Source organism: Mus caroli, unplaced genomic scaffold (genome assembly GCF_978045245.1).
Source record: "Mus caroli unplaced genomic scaffold, Mus_caroli_1 scaffold_4, whole genome shotgun sequence".
In the NCBI taxonomy this organism is placed as follows: domain Eukaryota; kingdom Metazoa; phylum Chordata; class Mammalia; order Rodentia; family Muridae; genus Mus; species Mus caroli.
In genome coordinates, this window is record NW_028227259.1 from 47,247,464 (window position 1) to 47,268,778 (window position 21,315).

The following is a 21,315-nucleotide window of genomic DNA, read 5'->3' on the forward strand; positions in this document are numbered from 1 at the left end:
ATTCCATGAAAGCTACCAAGGTGACTGCTAGCTTAGACAGCAGTGCTGTGCAGCATGGAACTCTGGGGATATACCCTTCTTTCTGTCCTAATATTCACTAATTTTTTTTTTTTACTTAATTTACCTTCTCTAGAGAAACCTAAAATTTGAATATATATATAGGAGTTTTTTGCAGATGAAACCTAAAGTTTAAAAGATAAAATGTTGCTTTAGGCACACAAACAAATCCATATTGCACCTGTTCTATATGGGACCGTTTTTCCCCCTACTAATAGACGATTAAATGTAAATCCTAATGTACATTCCATTTTATATGCAATATGGGTAGTTACAGTTGCCATGGAAACCTCCACTTTTGCATTTACTGATTTTAATTCTGTGACATTTGCTGACTTTAGTACAATGTAAAGTTTATAAATATAACATACAGGTTTGTAGAGCTTTTTTTTTTTAAGAATTCAATTTGCATAGCTAATTCCATCACAAATCTCTAGGTATATTAGAGGGGAAGGCATTAGACTGGTAATGGTAACTAATGGTAATCAGCAAACACCAGGCTATTTCCAGAAACAACTACTTCTATTGATCCTCAGTAAACAAATGTTCCGTCCATTGTACCAGCTTTTTTAGCTATTGAGTCAGTGACTGTTTCTCAATGTGGAAATAGTAGAGTGCTTTTATTCATTCAATATACCTTCAGCTCTGTTGTCTCCATTTATATTTAGCATGGACCTAGTAAGAAAAACAAGCCAGGCATGGATGAAAAATAATGACAAGGCCATGCTTTGGAGACTACTTCCAACCCAGGGTGAACATGTAACTTTTGGCTGGAGCTTCTTGTGGCTCCTTGCAAAGCAACATCTTCCTCATTCCCATTCCCGATTCCAGCTGTCTTTGCATCTGGAGACTCTAGCACAGTTCCTGTGCATGAGATAAACACTCACTCTCTAGCTACCATAAACCCTCTTCTACTCCTGGCTTACTGAGATATAGAAATTGAGATGGTCTCAGTTGGAAGCCATCTAAAGCTACCTGTCAATGTGTGTTGTAGATATTTTGAAGTTATTTTGTTTTCTGTGGAGAAAGACTGCACATGCTCTGGCACACTTATGGAAATCAGAGGACAACTTATGGAAATCAGTTCACTCCTTCTACAATGTGGGTCTCAGGAACTGAACTCAGTTCACCAGGTTTAGAATCAAGTGTATTTGACTGCTGAGCCATCTTGTTGCCCCTCATCCATCAACTTATTAAAAATATATCATTAAGAGCTTCCTGAGCTGACAGGCAAAGATAAAAAGGCATGTCAACATCATAGATCCAGAAAGAAATCAATGATTTTGTGAGTCTTTTTGAGGAAGCCCAGATTCAGATAACCATATACATGCATACAGGTTATTGAAAAGAAAACATGTATAAGAACATTCTAAGTGCTGGTATAAGAGTCTATGCATTCAATAAGAGGGGAAAGATTTATCCAACACTGGTTGAATCTCTCCATTGTACAAGACACTGCCCAGCAATCTTGGAACAGTAAAGTGTCTACTATTATATCTGAAGATGAGAATAGTGGATAAAAGAAAACTCTGGTGCCACACTTAAGACTTCCAGAGAAGAGCAAGAGAAGATAACGAAGTGGCAGTGGGTTTGAGAGAATTGTGAGAGCTTTTCAACAACAAGAGGCACTGGAGAATTGGGCCACTAATAACTCAGGAGAAATGAGACTAAAAAAAAATGTCAAAGAGAATAAACATTTTATCTTTGCTTTACAAAACAAAAACAAAGACAAACCAAAAAAAAAAAAAAACAAAACAAGAAATGAGGTTGAACAAATTGAAAATGATGAAGATGGCATCAAAGTCAAAGCTAAGTAGGAACAAGAATGGGCAAGAGTCACAACACAGCAGATAGCTCAACAGATGCAGAGAGGGTCCAGGGGTTTAAGAGTTGGTGGGAGGTTCTGGCCATGTCAAGCTGGTCCAAGGAAGTAGGTGGAGCATACATCATGACACCAGAGACCACCTGGAGCTTGAAGCCACAGCCACATGCTGCTGACGTGAACAGATGGTGGTGAAACTGAGAAAACATTCTCCTTTCTTATTCCAGAAATGTTAGAATTTACACTTATAGAGCACCTCCTGGCCAAAGTCATTGCCTACTAAGATTGAGGTCACCTCTACCTGGACAAGATAACATGCTTTTCTTGACTTCTTTCATCTTCTTTTAAGTCCTGCCACATAGTTCTTTATTCAGGAGCCAGAGACATATGTATACAATGGTACTCCAATTATGAACCATCCCTAAACCTCCAGCAAAAGGAAGATGCTTACCCATACCTTAGGATTGAAGAAAAATAACAATCTGAACCCATAACATTGTCACCCAGTCAGATATTACCTGGCCACAGCTATGCCCTGAACTTTACTTTGCTTCCTGCTTGTCGTTGTGGTCTGAACTAGAGATAGCTGGCCTTCCTGGTATAGGACCTTAACATTTGTCAGTTCTCTTTCAGAATGCCACCTTGACACCTTATGTTATCCTTACTGCTTAAATCTTCTATGTTCTTTTTCAAAAAATATATGTATTTGTTTCTCTGGTTAATCAATCTGTATGTGTGTGCACATGCTCTTGGTGGCCAGAGGACAACTAATTCTCTCCTGACAGTCCTTGTAAAGGCAGACTTTCTCCCTCTATGTCTCTTATACGCTGTATTCTTTGGTGTACCTGGCCAGGGAGCATCCAGGCAAGTCTCCTGTCTCTTCATCCTATCCCACCATGGGCTGCTGGCATTGCAGATGCATGCAGATTACACATGGTTCTAGAAGCTGATTTCAGCTCATTAGGCTTGCATCAGAAGACTTTACCCACTGAGCAATCCTACCAGCCCTCATTTGTTCTTTAACTTGGGCTGAAACTTCACATCTGTAAAAGATTTAGATTTGTTAGGAAGAAAAGCATACTAACTGGAGAGAATGAAGACCCAAGATGTCACTGAACACACAGGTCTAGGACAGGGTTAGTGGTATTTGGCCAGCCTCTGCACAAAGCAGTCTGAAAACATGAAGGTTATTCTGTTCATGAAGGCACTGCTGCTATGGTGGTTTATGCTTGGGCTCTTCACCCAGCCACCCTAGAATCATGTGACCCTACAACCTATAAACTCTTTGTGGATATAGATATCCTTCATAGAAGTCAGATATTGGGCCTGTTCGCATAGACAACATTTGGTTCCCACTAACTGTGTTTAAACATAAGAGCTTTCTTCTCTTCTGGTATTCATCATTCTGTCTGGGATATGCTAGATACTCTAGATTTGTTGGTGGTGGTGCTTTGTATGTTTGTTTTGCTGGTTGGGTTTTGTTTTCTTGGGTGTTTTTTGTTTGTTTGTTTGTTTTGTTTTTGTTTTTGTTTGCTTCTAGCCATGGATTCTATGTTAATGACACAGATATGCTCCTTACACTCAAGAAATACACAGGTATGGCCCTCACAATATATATTGGGTTGCTGGTGGTGAATGGGAACCCTTGAGAAACATGAGATCTCTTCAGGCCCCAATTCCTTCATCACTGAAGGCAGCACTGTCTAGAAGATCTCAGAATTGAACCATAAAGTTCTTCTCTGGACTTGGGCAGTTTGGATCAAACCATGAAGCAGTTCTGGCTGACTCTGAAACCCTGGGAAGATGGTACAACCTCTCTAAGTCTTGACTTTATGGTCTGAGAGGTAGGGAACATCAGAAGCATGTGATTCAACAGAATCAGTGACGCAACAGCACGTGGGCACAGGCCCGGGTACACAGCCACTTCTCAATTCAGCTGCACAGTGTTAGTGGCTCACGCCTTTAATCCCAGCACTTGGGAGGCAGAGCCAGATGGATCTCTGAGATCAAGGCCAGCTGGTCTACAGAGTGAGTTTAGGACAGTCAGGGCTATACAAAGAAACCCTGTCTTGTCAAACAAACAAACAAACAAACAGGCAGACAGACCCAAGAATTCCCAGTACTTTCCTCCGCTAGTCCCTTGCCTTAGCTTTATAGAGTCATACAAAGCTTTGGACAACCTGCTTTTCTGGAGTTCTATTACTATCATCTAGCTATATACCACAGGCAAGAGGAGGATTTGGATTTTTTTTTTAATTCACTATGTAATAACTTGAAGCATCACAAAATTGCTATGGGCTATGGTCAACTCCTCGTTAAGGATTAAATTTTCTACCTATTCACAGACAATTTCTCATGGCGAGGAAAATAAAAGGGATTAATTTTGAGACATCTTAGCTTTCAAGTGGGCTTAGAGGAAGAGCCCCTTTCCTCTCTCTCCCTCCCTCACTTCAGGTTTAGATTCCAATGGGTTAAAGAATCTGGTTATAGCCATGATCGAGACATTGCTGCTTCCTGCCTCTGTCTCCTTTTGTAGCTGATTAGGGAGCTCTTAATAGCATCAGATACCCAACATCATCAGCAAGTAAATGGTGCCCCAGGTCAAACATACACATATTCAGACCACAATTCATGTCAGGAGAAGAAATCGAGATGAGTGTGGTTTTGAGTATGTCTCAGTAGCCCAGTCCTTACAGAATGCTTATTTTTGCTGCTCCCAGCAAAACATCCATACCCATCACACCTGCGGCCCTTATCATAGCAAAAGGTCTAACTGTTTGCCTTCCCTGCTAGGCTGAGAGCATCCTGAGGACAGGTCTTCCCTGTGGTACTTCATCCCTGAGCCCATAATAAAGAAAACACGGCAGCTACTGATGAATGAATAAACCAGTGTAGTTCAATCCCAGACGCAGCGGGGTGCCACGGTGAATGCTACTTCTTAAATGGTTTTAAAACCAAAGCCATAATAAGACTAACAGCAGAGTCCTTTCTTCTCTGCCTTTCTCCTGCCTCCATAAAATAAAAAAAGAAGAAGAAAACAGGAAATGTAGAATTGGGAAACCATTGCCCATTTATTCTTTCCCCTCTCCTCCATCCTCTCATTACACCCAAAGTATCTGGTATCCCTTCAAGCAAGTCTCTAGAGACTGGGTAATGCTCCTGATAAATACAATGGAGTGACTTAAGGCTGAGATTTCAGTTCCTAACTGTAAATGTCTTGACATATTTTTTTTTCTTTCAGACAAACGCCTGGAAATATAATAAGCCATATTTTCATGTTTATTTGTTTCAAATGCAGTATTTTTTTTCAACAGATAAATACAAAATTTTTGAGTCCAGGAAAAAAATAGGTTTAAATCACCCTCCCAGCAAGCAGTGTCTAAAACAGTACGCACAAGAGATCATTTCAAAGCAGTTTAATGCACTTAGCCAACAGGCATTAACAGTCTTTGCAGAATAAACTAACACTGCTTAAGCTTATTTCCTAGTCGTGGTACAGACGAATTTTAACCTCTCTGGAAAATCTGGCGGTCCAGAGTACCCCACCCCAACCCCCCTGAACTCTGCAATTGTAGAGCACCATGAATTTGTGATGCTTTTATGGTGACAGGGAAAAACCTAATCTCTGGGACTCCACTATGTGGAGGACTCCTCTAGGTGCAGGACTTCCACTATGGTGCATGGTACATGATGCATGGTGCACTTGATCTTTAGGCTTCAGCCAGTGCAAACAGATATGCAAGCCCCCACATACCTTGGTTCAGCAAAATTCTCTCACCCAAGAAGGTGGGAGGAAAGCAGAGAGGGGAGGCTCCCCGGGAACTCAAAAGCTCACTGGGGACCTTGATGCCCATGTTTAATGTAGCAGATTTAAAACAGAAAGCCACGGTCCACCTCAGTCCCACCAAGGGCGGAAGAGAGAACCTTGGAGTTTCTTGCAGGTCTAATCCAGGGAGAGCAGAGGAGGAAACAGGCACAGGAAAGGGAAAAGGCCTCCCCAAGGCCACCAGCTTAGCTTAAGAAACAGAGGAAGAGATGAGAAAGATTCCAGACAGACCATGGCCAAGTGAACCAAAGACTGCAAGGGGGCAATTTACAAGGAAGAAAGATCTTGTAGGGAGGGGAGTAGATGCCACCTAGGTCTGAGTCTGTGCATAGCCATCTGTCTATATTGTTCCATTCGGTGCTAGGGATGTTCTCATAAGAACTCACTGGGTTTTATATTTTACGGACATAGAAACAGAGTTCAAGTTCATTCCCTGTCTGTGGCAAGGCACAGCTTGCTACATTTCTCTTCCTCCTCGACACAGTGTCCTATAGGATCCTTGGGTCACTCTGGCTGTCAGCTGAGGAAGCGTCCACAAAACCATATCCAAAGTTCCCAGTTCTACTGAGGGGGAAAAGATGCAGAGCTGATGACCCTGGACCCAGTCTCCAAAATAGCTGCTGGAGGTTCCCTCCCTTGCAGTGGGTACCTCAGTGCTACACAAAGATAGAGCATCACTGGGCAAATTATATAACCTTGGCTAACAGTAATTTTACATCTTAAAAAAAAACATGAAAATTTATCCTTTGCCTCAGATACACAAGTCTAAAAATAGCACAGCCAGCCAGCAAGTATGTATAATTTTTCTTTTGTGCATCTCTCCATCTACCAAATTCTTCCTCTGAAGAAATGAGGCAGCCAGCAGTCCTTTTTCTACAGTTACTGTGAGGATAGAGCAAATTGTTTCTCTCTGGATCCACACACCTTCATTTATTCCCTTTGTGAGACAGTAGAAACCAGTGCCGACTGAATTCTTATTACATGCCACGGTTTGGCTGAAGAACCAAAGGACCATTCTCCTGAAAGATCCTAAAACGACCCTATGGAGAAGAGATGACTGATGTCCCCTTTCACAGAAGGGAAAACCAAGTCACAGCCAAGGGAAATCATTGCTTACCCTACTGAAGAATATTTTATCAACTTTAAAGCATAAAAAGCAGTGACAAAGAGCAGTAGCAACCCTGGATGGACATGGCAAACTCATCGTACTCTGTCCTTCAATGTCTCCCCAATTTCGACAACCCCACCCTACACACACACACACACACACACACACACACACACATCTACATGCTAAACCCTAACTATGCATAAAGCCCCACTCTTCAAACATCACATCACCTTTCAAGGCTCAATTTCTTTGAATTCACTGTTCCTTCTACCTGAAGCACCATTTTAAACATCCTTTCTGAATTGGCAGATTCCCATTCATCCTTCAAGGACTTCCTTCTCAGTAAATAACTACTGTCTCCTCACTAAGTTCCTAGGAGACAGGAAGGCTGTCTTCTCCATCCCTAGATCAGGAACAGCAAGCAGAGAAGATGGAGCATATATAGCAAACTGAAAAGCACAGTAATAGTTGTAACTGGAATTAATGTTTTTATGATACAAGAGTTGTGCTAAATACATTGTAAAACTTATCTCTGACAGTCTTCATAATCTAGAGGTATAATTCTACCATCATTACCTACTATCCATGAGGACAATCAAGACATTGACTCACCTAAGGCTGCTTAACCACTAAGCAAAGAAATAAATTTGCATGGCTTCTACAAGTTAAGTACTTAATGCAAATGTCAGGGTAGGTGTGATACAACTGGTCATTTCCTTGTCATAGACACACAGAGCATGAGCTAGCTTTATAGCGTGTATATTGCCCACATAAAGACAGTGATAACTCAGAAGAAACTAATTACAAAGTGGTAGGCTCTGGGAAATGTGCCTTTTTAAAAAGGTTGGCATTGGACACAGCCAATATCAATTGCTGTGGGGACAAATAAGGACGTGAATAAGCTAGTATCTGACCCCAAGGGTCCTTTCGATCCTTGGAGAACAAGAAAATAGCACCCCATACACATCATGACATAGCCCAATTTGGAGGCAACTCTTTCTCCTTGAATGAAAAAGATGTCCCTCAAACAAAATCATAAATTAACCCACTACACCCAGACTAACCAGTTCTAGAGCAACACTGATTCTTAACATTAATTTCAGCTCCCTTTTTCCCAATGAATCCTGCAAAAACCTTTTGATTTATGGACCTTTGTGTGAGGCTTTCTGCTTCTTCACTTAGAAATAATACAAAAGAAAGAAATGCAAGGGGAACACAGCATCTCTCCTCAAATGTGGAGGGGAAGTTAGTGTCTCAAAAAGGACCAAACCCCTGGGTTCAGGGTTTCTGACTAGCATTAAATGGTACAGGAAATCACGCATTTAACTAATTCCTTTACACTTGCATTCCTCCATGTTACTGGGAGAGAAGGCTGATTGCTATGAATATTGAAGTGAATACAAACGACAGTAAAAGGAACCAAATAATGTGTGTGTGTGTGTGTGTGTGTGTGTGTGAGTGTGTGTGTGTGTGTGTGAACCTGTGTTTTCAAAAACAGAAAAAAAAAACAAAAACAGAAGCCTGAATAATTCAGACAACCAGAATTACATCTTAAGAAGTTTTAAGGACATGGTAAAGTGTTTATTATTTTAGTTTAAAGTGCTGATTTTTAGAAGATGTTCATGGCTTGTGAGATGACTTAGTGGGTAAAGATGCTTGATAGCAAAGCAAGCTTAACCACCTGACTCAATCCCCAGAGCCCACGCCCAAGTGCTGAAAGCCAGCTGCTTCCAGTAGTCCTCTCTGCCTTCAGAGCATGTGGTACAAGTACATCTGTATATATACACAAACCAATAAAAATATATAATACAAAAGTTAAATAGAAAAGAATATTAAAATGCGTTCCCAAGAAAGGAAAATTTTCAGTGTATCTACAAATATGAATAGATGCTTTAAATCCAAAACCAAACCGTTAACAGCAATATTTGCATGGGAAAGTTAAAGAAGATATTTATTTGTCATCTTATCATACTCACATTCTACAAATTCTTTACATTGACAATGTATGAGTGCTTTTAAATTTTAAAAATACATATTTTAAAGCACAAGCAATGATTTTTAAAATAAACTGGCAAAAATTGATCTTGGATTAAAACATAATGACTTATTTCTACATTTCTTAGCATCAATAGCTTTATATTCCAGAGCAAAACTGCATTTCAGGTGTTAGAAAAACAAAAAGAGAGAAAAGAAGCTTAGAGCAGACAGGCTTTTTAGAGACCCCAGGACACACTGGGAGTTGGCAAGAGGCTTGGTGCAGGCCAGTTTCTAAGAGTAAGTCTTGCAAAACCAAATATGATTTCTGAGTTGACCTCACTATAGTCAGAAGAAATCATACTTAGGTCTAGACTGCTGCAGAATCATGACTTGGGTTCCAGACAGGAAAGCTAAGAATTCACTACCTTGAAAGTAATAGACATTGCCGAATCAGAGCCTTTAACAGTGGGTAATATGCACAATTGCTTTATTCCAGTTCTAAGTTAGAAATTCCAGCCAATTGCAGATTAATCATGGATAAAGCAATAAGGCATAGGAATGGATGTTACTGTGTGTATGTGTGTTGCCAAATGGTCTGCTTGGTTTATTGGCTTAGCTTTTGCTTGTCTATACAACTTTTTAGTATCATGATACAATCCCCATGAGTCCTAAGAAGTGACCTATATTGGGAAGCAAAATTTAATAAGCTCTATAGGAAAGGAGAGAGAGAGAGAGAAATCTACAAATAATTTGTTATATTCTAACTCTGCAACGTATATCTCTAAAGAGGTTGATAATTGTTGTTTATTGACACAGAACTCTTAATAAAAATCACAGATGTGGAGGCTGGAAAGATTGCTCAGTGGTTAAGAACACTGGCTGTTCTTCCAAAAGACCCAGGTTCAATTCCCAGCTGCCACATGGCAGCTCACAACTGTGTGTAAGTCCAGTTGCAGCTGGTGGGACACTCTCACACACACATACAAACAGACAGAACAACAATGTACATAAAATAAAAATAAGTAATTTTTAAAAAAATTACAAGTGCCTGGTGGAGAAAGTATTGAAAGACATATGTCATGCAGCATCAATAGATATATGTATGTAGAATTCACTATAAACAATTGAGGGGTATCCACTGTGAAATCTGGGGGGAAGCTCAGCACTATGTTGCAATGTTGTCATGAGTACAATGAACCTGATCCCTCTGTCCAGCGAGACTTCGTAGAACAGCTTGTGGCATCCCTGACCACAGTGTGAGTCTTTACTGTGTGAAGAACTAAACCATAAAGTACCCTAATGTTTTGGTGAAAAGGCTATTTTTAGTCTAGCCACATAGAATGTACTATTGGCCTCCTGGTGCTGACTCAGCCCCTTTGGAGTAATCCTCACAGGTTGCATGTTAAGAGGTATTCCTTCTCAGAATAAATGGTCAGTCAAGGCCAGCAGAGCAGTGCTCTCCAGCCCTCTTTGGGATCACTGCTTAGACAGCCCAGCATAGGCAGTGATGAAGAGGATCATTTCAGTGCTCAGTTGTCTCCACTGAGTTCTTAGATGGAGAAAACAATAACCACGGCATTTTCCCAAGAAGATGGAGTGCACCTGACCTCATATATTGGTCCTGCCACTTCTGCTCATAAAGTTGGGTGAGGATACCGAGCTGGAGTTTTGCACTGCTTAGAGCACTTAATTTACTGAAAGATCAGAGTATATCACTGCAACCTCCGTAGTTCCACGTGGCATCTATTCCATGTCCAGCATAGTACACATATCTGCCATTCACAGCATTAAAGTTGGTCTAAAAAACAAAGATTCAGAAAAGTCATGGAACTTCCCCACAATTTCACAGCAAGGGTGGGAGATAGTCACATGATCTAAGTCTCTCTTATAGTTAGCAACATTGATGTTGAGTTCTCTCTTTTTCAAGAAATGGTAAAGGGACTGGTGATTATTATTATTATTATTATTGACATTATATTCATGCTTTCCTTACTAGAAGTTGCCCACATACACAAATGTTAAGCATCAATCTGAATGGAATAAGCAGCCTTCCTAAACACATGCCATATAGTTAGCAAATGCAGTGTTACTATAGTTAACACCATAAACTGACGTAATTATCCATATTTTCTGTTGTGTAAGTCACTTCAGACAAGTTTCTAGGTGGCCCTGGGAGAAAGTTTTGCAAATGCAAAAATTATCTAGGAAATGCAATCTCTACGCACCTTGGGTAGATCTAGAGAGAGGAAAAGGGACAGAAGGGAAGAAAGGGAGAATGGGACAGAAGGAGAGGGGAAGAGGGAAGAAATAAGAGGAAAGAGACTAAAAAGAGAGAAGGGTAGACTGGAAGAAAGCTCTGGATGTACCAAACAAGACCTTGAGAATCCCTAACAAGAGTTTTAATCAAGACTCAGAAGATTCACACAGAGTCCCATTGCCCAGGCTCTCAGAGGTGGATCTCTTTTCACAGAGTGCCATGTTCTACAGGTGACAATGTCTTCCTGGCTCACCAGTTCCAATCGGAACTGCAGGCAAATATACTGTATGATGGATGGCAAATACCCCGTCACCCTAAACAGGAGCAAAATCATTTAATTTTTTTGCCCAGCATGTCATCTACCTGCTATGGGATGGATAACATGACTAAACAGGACAACTATGTCCCTGGCCTCTTAGAGCTTCTTATTCTCTGCAGGACAAGCAAAAACTAAAGGACAAAAAGAAAAGCCAGCCTCGCAGTTAGTAGACCAATACACTGGATGGCCTCATAGCCAGGGATATAAAGTCAGCACAGACTTGATGTTTTGGGTTTTGGGTTTTGTTGTTTTGTTTTGTTTTTAAATGTGGGAATAGAAGTCTGGATGGGATGAGGAGGTGGATATGGCACTTGACTGTAATCAAGATACACTGTATTAAATTCCCAAAGAATTAGTAAAACTATGAATGTGACAATGAAGAGGAGCAGAAGGAGCCAGAAGCAGCAGCAGCAGCAGCAGCAAATATCAGTTTACAAAGATTCCTATGAAGCTAATGAAGAGGGCATGTGAGAAAAAGGTGACCAGAATGACCCATCTTGAGGGACATTAAGGAACACTTCCCTTAGAAGGGACATTTACGTTGATCATCAGAAAAGATCCTATTTGCTGAGACTGTGAACCGCCCTTCCCGTAGTGTGTGTGTGTATGTGTGTGTGTTATGAATTATGAAATTGATCACCTGTAAAGAATGCCAGTGCACAGGCAAATTCTAATCCAAATTATGTGTTTTATTAGTGATATGAGTTATTCTATAGGAGGCTGTTGACCTAGTCATCAAAAGAGACACTGAGCAACCAGGAAAATTAACAAATCCCTCCAAGCAAGGAAGGGCATGGGTAGATTGGCTGTATTAGTCAGGGTTTCTATTCCTGCACAAACATCATGACCAAGAAGCAAGTTGGGGAGGAAAGGGTTTATTCGGCTTACACTTCCATACTGCTGTTCATCACCAAAGGAAGTCAGGACTGGAAACTCAAGCAGGTCAGGAAGCAGGAGCTGATACAGAGGCCATGGAAGGATGTTCTTTACTGGCTTGCCTCCCCTGGCTTGCTCAGCCTGCTCTTATAGAACCCAAGACTACCAGCCCAGAGATGGTCCCACCCACAAGGGGCCTTTCCCCCTTGATCACTAATTGAGAAAATGCCTTACAGTTGGATCTCATGGAGGCATTTCCTCAACTGAAGCTCCTTTCTCTGTGATAACTCCAGCTGTGTCAAGTTGACACAAAACTAGCCAGTACATTGGCCTTAAAGCCAGAGTAGGCTCTTAGAAGGCTTTCCTAGGGAAGGGGAGAGCACCAAAAATACCACCTGGGCTTTCTATGGAGAAGCAATTGGAAAGTGGACTGGGAGCAGGGAACACAGACCACTGTGGCTCCAGAAAAGAAGATGGGGGCCATAACATCACCAGGACAAGGAAGAACCCTCTTCAGAAGGCTCTGACTACTCTAATCCTATGCTTTCTCTTTCTAATTGGAAGGCTGAAATTGCAAAGGAGACTGATGGAATGTGGTCCAGCTGATATTAACACAGACTGTAGCTGCAGATCCCCTAACAGGGGGTGGGCAGTCAAAATCTGCAGTCTGAACCATGATTTACCTGTGGTTATACATGTGAGAAGGCATAAAGTCCAACCCCTTCTGATTCCTGTATGTTCCTGTGGGGACTTAAGCAGTTTTGTCCCCTCTTCCTTATCTCTTAAGGGAAAAGCAGTATACATGCATACCATGCAGAGCAGAGCATCAACAGAGGAGATTCGTCTTATCCCTACTCAGAGGCAAACATCTACTATAAAGACACTGGCCTCAAAGGTAGCCAGAGTGAGCTGCAAACTTGGGAAAGAAACTGTTTCTCCCAAAGAACTACAGAGATTAGCTGTAGACACACTGGCTGCATTTTGGTAATGGATTGAATGGGGCAAGGAGAAACTCACACATGGGAGTCCTGTCCCCTCCTACTGCTCTCTTGTTCCCAATTGATTATCTGCAAAGGAAGCCCATGCTATCCAAATTTGAATTCCAATTTAATCTCCTAATACTTATATTGACTCCTCCTGCCAACTGAGAACCTGTCAGAGCTGCAATCATTAGTCATTCTGCTACTGTTTAAATTAACCCAGAGTCAGGCCTGGTGGTCATGCCTATAATCTCAGCACCAAAGAAGCTGAAACAGGAAAACTGATCCAAGTTCAATGTCAGACCAGGCTGGGCTGCATAAGTATCAGGCTACCCAGAGCTATACATTAAGACACATTGTGTTCCTAAAACACAATGAACAAACACGAAAAGACAATCCAAACTTCAGCATTAATAGTTAACCACTGGAGAAAAAGTAGATATATGTAAAGTAAACTACCAATATGTATTTAAATAAAACTATCAGGTGGCCATGCACATGAGTCTACAGTTTCAGAGACCCTTCTGGTTAAATGAATTCATCAAGTATTTTTCTATAGGACACATGATTCAGGGTCTTTCCCAATAACCCAGCTGTATTAGTCTCCATCCTGGTCTTTCAGATGGTTTCTTAGAATCCTGTTCTGCCTGTCCATGGTGAGTATCATCTTTAATTGCAGCACTCAGAAGGAGAGGAAGAGGCAGGAGGACTTCTACGAGTTCAAGACCAGCCTGGTCTACAAAGCAAGTTCCAGGACAGCCAAGGCTGCACAGGGAAAATCTGTCTCAACAAAACAAAACAAACTCAGAAGAGTCCTGCTCTATACCCATTTAGATCAGTCATGTATATCATACCCAGGAGCTACTCTCTGAGCTCCCTTGGGATGTCTATGTGCCCTGGGATAAAACAATAACAATAAAAGTGTCTGTAGAGGTAAAACAAGACTCCCGCTGGTAGACCCTGTTTCTAGAGGTGCTGCATCAGAGAGGAAAGGACTCTGAAGCTGAGTGACAGCAAGATGGGTCACCTAAGACAAGATGATCTAAACATCTCTATCCCAGTTTAAATACTCTCTCAGCATAAATACAGCAGGTAGTACGTGCCTGCCCCGCCAAGGACTATCCTGAACATTGTAAACACACCACAAGTGATAGTAATGATCATTCCAGCTGCCTTGCAGGATGGCCTTCCCTGGGTAGAAGACACCCACAATACACTGCCAGAAATCCATCACGGTGCCCCACCATGATGGTAAGTCTCTAAGTCTCCTTCCATCATCCAATCACAAACTTCTACAGGACAGAAAAGGTCTCAGTCATCTCTGTTGGCCAACAGATGGACCGATATCATCACTGCCTGAAGGATGGGAACTCTATTTTTTTTTTTTGGTTTTTCGAGACAGGGTTTCCCTGTGTAGCCCTGGCTGTCCTGGAACTCACTCTGTAGACCAGGCTGGCCTCGAACTCAGAAATCCACCTGTCTCTGCCTACAAGTGCTGGGATTAAAGGCATGTGCCACCACACCTGGCTAGGATGGGAACTCTTGAAGGAATACCTGAATTTTAAGTCTTGAGACTTGCTTGTGTTTTGATGGGTGCTGGCAGAATCTACATTTAAAAAAAAATAACTGTAGACTCAAATAAATGAAACAAAACAAAACAAAACAAACAAGTAAAAAACCTGTGTCATAGCCACAATATAGTAGGAAGACATAAGTTTGGAGAGCAGTTAAACATTTCCTAAACGCTGTGCATTTTGATATTTTGAAAAGATGGTACTTTGATCACTTAGTATTTTGAAGCCTACCAGCTCAATTTACATTTAAAAGTTTGTGAGTGCAGCCCCTTCACCACTTACAAAGGGGATATTTACAGCTGTTTGTTTTATATTTTGTTTGCTTACTCCCGTAAAGAGGTGCTCTGCTCTCCTGTGGAAAAAAAAATAAGTCAATGGTTGCAATGAGAGGAGACTCAGGGCAGCACTCTCCACACAATTTAAATCGATTTCTTTCCGAAACACAAACAAAACATTAAATGCTCAAAAATCTGCATCATACTTAAATCCTACTTCGTAACTGTGTGTTGATTTCACCTGATAAGAATCTGTGATGCATGGGGGTTGAAAGATATTTTTCTTCTTCTTTTTCTTCTTCTTCTTGGCTTCCTACGAGTAGTTAGTTTGCAGCAAATTTTAATTAAAAACAGTCCCCATAGTAAGAAAATGGGGTGGGGTGGGGGAACCTCAGGAGAAGAGAACTGTGTTCCCAAGCCCTGTACTTTGTTTTCTGAAGCCATGAAGGCAGCTTGAAAAACAAGGAGTTTGGAAGTTCCCATTTTAAAAGCTTCACTGTTGGTTTTATTTAACATTTTCAAAATAGCTGCTCTTGCTAATAACCTGCCCCTTCCTCACTCCTCCCAACCCCCTTCAGAAAGCCATGGACAGTCTGCTTTTTAACTGAACATTGAAAACTCTTTCATATAATGTAGCTCAGGGTACTGGCAAGTTTTCCTTCTGAATTCCTAGGGGCAGAGAACACCTAAGTATTACAAAACCGTTTCCTTCTTTTCTACATATCCAAAGTAGGTAACCGACTCGGGTCCGTGGTCCGTGGGAACCATGAAGGGTTCTGAGGTTTTCCGTGAATAAACACTATGCTTCAATCTGGAACCCGGGCAGACAGAGAAAAAGAGGGCAAGGCACACACACCCTCTCTTGCCCATCCCTAGGGCGGTTTAGAGTTAAGCTGAGGAAGGGGAAAAAAGTCGATTTGAATTTTAAGAGCTTCAAACATTTTGAAACCTTCCTATTTAATGGTATAAAACTGAAGACTATAATTAGACTAAAATCCTCCTGTGAACTGCTTTCTATAGTAGTCACAGTTTTCTCATTCACATACTGTTGATAAAAGAAGAAAAATTCAAAACATAAGGGCAGGGCAGGTTACTGCTGTTTTATGTAATTTTTTTAAAATTAGTGCAGTAACAAGGTGGGGGGGCGGGTAGTTCAAAACATCTTCTTTGAAATGGAAGCATTCTTGGTCATTGGCTTTAAAGAAATATGACCCTGAGAACTTATCTACAGTTTATCTAACAAAGAATTGTGTAAGTCAGTTTGATGAACTGGCCTAAGTTCTACAATAATCCAACATTAGTCACTCTCAAATTCATATTCACCAGGACACTCAGACAGCACACTTATATTTTTCTTTCACAGTGCAAACCTCAGGATTTAAAACAAACAAACAAACAAAAAAATCGGCTGGTTTTGTTTTGTTGTAGCTTTTCACAGACCCAATCCTGAAGTCTTTAGAAGATATTTTTATGTCCAATCTGATTGGAATCTTTGTGCCATGTTAAATTAAACTATATAACTGCAGAGTCGAAACTGTGTAGCCGTGTTCTCTCAAAAGAAATTTGCACAGTGTAACCATTCAAATAAATGGATTTTGGAAGACGTGGGGGGGTGTCAATTTATGGTAGCATGCTAAATGGAAAATGTAACATTTTCTCTACTGCCCAACTGTGACACATCTCAAAGTTTCTCTTAGTTTTATTTTAAAGTGAGAGCTGGTGGGTGTAGGGTGGGGGTGGGGTAGGGGTGGGGGTGGGGATTTCACACATTTACCGAAATCTACTAAAGTGTTAATGTTGTGAAGAGATTTTACTTCCTAGACCAGTCATCCACATTTAAAATAGATTTGAATATTGGTTATTTACTTTTAAGTGGGCTCATATTCCTTTCCAACGAGGTTAGGTCACTAGCTCTTAAACTCTTGTTTTCCCACAAAGATCAGAGAGCTGAAAGGCCTCATGATAATAAAATAAATGTGGGCACAGTGAGGTGAGAGTTTTCAGAGGCAGATGCCCCATAGCAACTTTAGCTCCGTGGGGGGTACTAGGCCCCCTCACAGATGCAGAGCTGCTATTGGGATTTCAATAGCAAGGGGTTCTGGAGTCCTCTCTACCTCTGCCACCCCCTTTCCACTACAGGAAACCCAGGTTTAAATGTTAATTGAAAATCTACTTAGTCCTGGAATGGTTTGCTATCCTGGCGCCAGCTGGGCCAAGCCCGCCAGGACGCAGGTTTCCAGTTTTCGACAGAAATGGCTGATTCTTTCACTACCATGTGTAAGTTTGAACTAAATACAACCCATGGAAGGAATACTTTCTCATATTAAGGCAAACCATGTTGAGTTTTCAAATTCAATGGATATGGTGGGTGATTGGCAGGTGAGGCAATCCAGACTCCACACTCACTGCTTAGTGACAGGACCCAGCTAGGAATACATTAACTCCCAACCCAGTGCTCCTTAAACCAACACAACCCAGTATCTAAAGGCCACTGATTTAACCGAAAGAAATGACCATGCGTGAATATCCTAGGGGTCAATCATCCAAGGGCAGTGAGTGATGGACGTCATAGCTCTGCACTAATTTATTACCTTTTGTTTTTTAAAGAGAGAGGTCTTTAGAATTACTTGTAATTTCTTCTTAGCTGAGTAAGTGTTCCAAAGAGAATGCAAAGTTAAGACAGAGAGAGAGAGAGAGAGAGAGAGAGAGAGAGAGAGAGAGAGAGAGAGAGAGAGAGAGAGAGAGAAAGAGAGAATGAATCAGGTCAGGAGGTGATAAAATAATAGTATATGGTGCACAGAAGAGGGAGAAGAAAAAGACACTGTGAGAGAATCCTTATGATTGTAGGGATTGACTAAGTAGTAAAGGTGATGGCTCGACAATCTATTTAACGTTATGTGTGAACAGATGTCAGTTTTGCAGTATATGGTGACTGTAACCAGCTTCTACTCAGGTTGCATTATTATTTTTTTTTAAAGTCACCACTTGTAAAGCTACCTGTAACTTTTTTTGTGCAAAGTTATTGTTTTTCCTCTAAGTATACATTACTATCAAATTTTAATATTTAATGTGAATCTATATGTACAGTAGGAGCAATTAATGATTACTGTCCTTTTTTCACGTTATGAAAATATATTTCTTGTGCTGAGACAAAGGTGTTGATATAATTATGTATATAATTACTTTTGAAAGACTTAATAAGAGGGTACATGTGTGGAGGTTGTACCAGAACACACTGAAAAATAGCTCACAGCACTTTGATGTCAGGACGAGTTAAAAACTCAAAGATTTGTCAAAGCAAGCTTGCCTCTCCTGGTTCTTTAGCTATGGTCAGAGTGAAATCCTGCAGTCATAGCTAGCCTGTAATCTTCTAAAAGTTGGAAGTTCTTGGGTTTAGCTCTCAAGAAAGATTAATGTGTCATTTTGGAAAAGCAAACTCCTAATGGGTCACTTTCCAAACATCTCAAACACGAACCAGTGGGTAATCTATTCCATCTTAGAGATTTGTATGGAGACCAGGATGGATGGGAAGTCTCCCAGCTCAAAGCTAGCTGCCCAGGGTTGTGGAAGGATGGAGAGGCACCCAGAACCCAAGAATAGCTACCCTGTTTCAACCAGCAGAAGGATGGGAAGACGCCATCCACAAAACCTCAACAACTTTCTACCGAGCAAGCAGGACACAAGTTGTCTTTCAATCCTGTGTTCAAGAATTAATCTATTGCAGTCTATGGTCTCTATTATTATTATTATTATTACTGAGAAATAATTATACTTAGCAAAGAGATTTTTTAACTGTATATATTGTTAACATTTTATTGATTCCTTCTGACGGTTCCTTTTTTTGTTCAACATTTTATTACTATTACTGGGTGCCTCAACTCTAAAACCTTCCCAGTCTTCCCAGTTCTGAAAGCAGCCTCTGCCACTGATAGCTTAGACAGGGACTGAAGATTCATTCCAAAACACTCTTACAAAGATTGTAATAGAAGATACAAGCTAGAACACACATATAAAGCAACACACACCACAGGCATATGCACACACACAAACACACACACATACACACACACTCACACAATCCTATTTACTGCCAAGAACTCAGCACTCTAAACACCAGAGTTTACACTCTACAGGAGCTTCTGGCTTCTAGAAAGAGGCGACGTGCCAGCAATTATATTTAACATCCATGGTGCATTAACATATAAAGAAAATAGCAGTGATAAAGAGAGCCAGGCTTTAAAACACACACACTAACACACAAAACCAAAAACAAAACCCCACAAGATTTTGTCCAGCAGTTAGCCAATCAGAAAGCAGGTCACATCATCTTGTTAGCCCTATTCAATACATTAAACATCAGGAATTCTCTATGGCTCCGCAGACAATTCAAAGCAAGTGTGCTTTATTTTATCATGCAAACTTAATCAAATCCTTTCTCAGAGTTAAAAGCCAATCTTCAATCTAACTACCTACCAAAGCTATTCCCCCACACCCCTGTGGCATGACTCCTATGAGTATTTGTACTATGCAGCGAAAACTCAATTCCCAGAGACTTCTATTTCTTCAAGAGACTTTGACACACCTACAATAAACACTTCAACACCAAGTCCCACCTTACAGGCAGATGAGCACCCGGCAGCAGAGTGCTTTGCCACTCAGGCAGCCCAGAGAAAAATTAAATATTTAAATTGTGAAAGAGGAGTCTGGAGTTTTGCATTTAGAAAGTTCTGAAGAAGTCCCTGGACTGGCTCACTGCCTGAGAGGCTCAGCCTCCCTCTCTCTGGAGATCCCAAATGCACTCAACTGCTCCTGGCTTGGATGGGGAGCTAACTCCTGTCCCAAGGTAGAGCCTTGGGAGGCACAACCACCAAAGAGATGAGAGGACCCCACCTCCTCAGTCAACCTGTCTCTGAATTTAACACAGAAAGAGGCAAACATGTGTGTCTTCCCTGAGCCCACCTCCAGGGAGTTCTGAAAAGTACACAGGGCTGCTCTCTTGTCCCTTTTACCTCAATTTTAGTCACTTTGAAAAAGTAAGTTTAGGTCAAACCAGACTTCCTCTGGAACTTGTAAATATATGAATATATGTCTACATGATATTACACATACAACACAGACGCAAACATCCACAAAATCTCTTGCAGTCTATATCTCAACAAACATGACCATCTCTAAGCCTGTAAACATCAGAGTTCTGGGAAACCTGCATTTCTAGAGACTCGGCATGTGAACCAAGTGCTGGCTTGTCTATTTCCAGATACTAAGATTCCGGCAGAAACTGTCCCCAGCTCCAAGAGTTACTGTCGCTGGAAACCCAGCATTCAAACTCGTGGGTTCACCTTGTTGTGCTTATATCCACCTACGTGGTAGTAGCTGGTGGGACACTTCCCACAGAATTCAGCTAAGAACCCCAGGAAAAGCCCATGCACAGTTTTAAAAAAAAATCCACAAACACACGCCAAGGTTGAAGAACTTACCTCTGTACGAGACTGCAGTCTCTTGTTCATCTCATAGATTCGGTACTCTGGCTGTACCATGTATGGTGTATGTCTCCTATAAAATGGGCCGAAAGGAGAAGAATAGAAGGGGTCATGTGGTGTGCTGGACATCTTGCCTGCTTGTCGAAAATCAAGCTTAATAGAGTATCAGGAACGTCCATGCAGAGCACATGGGCTGTGTTCTTCACAGTACAAAGTAGACGCACGCACACACGCTCACACACACACACACACAGAGGCAGGCAGGCAGGCAGGCTGAGCACACTGGCTGGGAAGTGCTGTGGGAGCCCTCTATAGCGAGAGAGGAGAGGGAACGAGGAGGGAGAGGGAGGGAGGGAGCGCGGGAGGGGAGGGAGCACTGGAGCTCTGAGAGGGAGAGAGCGGAGGTTGGAGGTTGGGAGGGAGGAAGGGAGGGAAGGAAGGAGGGAGGGAGAAGGGGGAGAGTGAGTTGAGAGAGAGAGAGAGAGAGAGAGAGAGAGAGAGAGAGAGAGAGAGAGAGAGAGCTGGATAGCTAGAGGCTCCAACTGCTTGTTTTTAAAGAAGCAGTTGGTGAAGGGGTCATTTCCTGTCCACACTGTAGACTAGTTCAAAAATATAATTCTCCTCATAGTCTGACAAGAAGTCTAAGGCTGAGTTTTAATTCCCTCCCCCCCCCCCCCCACCAGCCAAGACCTTGCAAGCCTGATTGCTAAGCTTGTTAACAGAGAGGTGGGTTCACCCACTGCCTAAGCCTCTCGCCCCTG

The 21,315-nt window shown here is 41.5% G+C and overlaps 1 protein-coding gene across 7 annotated transcripts in view; it reads right to left on the reverse strand.

Annotated features, from left to right (window-relative positions):
* Ldb2 (LIM domain binding 2) overlaps window positions 1–21,016 on the reverse strand; it is a 347,148-nt gene extending 326,132 nt beyond the window's left edge. For 2 of the 7 annotated variants that reach the window (XM_021162308.3, XM_021162311.3), the window contains exon 1: window positions 20,552–21,016. In XM_021162308.3, coding sequence (XP_021017967.1) covers window positions 20,552–20,683 — 132 coding nt within the window. In that variant the 5' untranslated portion in view covers window positions 20,684–21,016. The remainder of the gene's footprint in view (window positions 1–20,551) is intronic. The other 5 variants (XM_021162307.3, XM_021162312.3, XM_029477483.2 and 2 more) reach the window with 4 other exon arrangements.
* Between the last annotated feature and the right edge of the window lie 299 nt (window positions 21,017–21,315).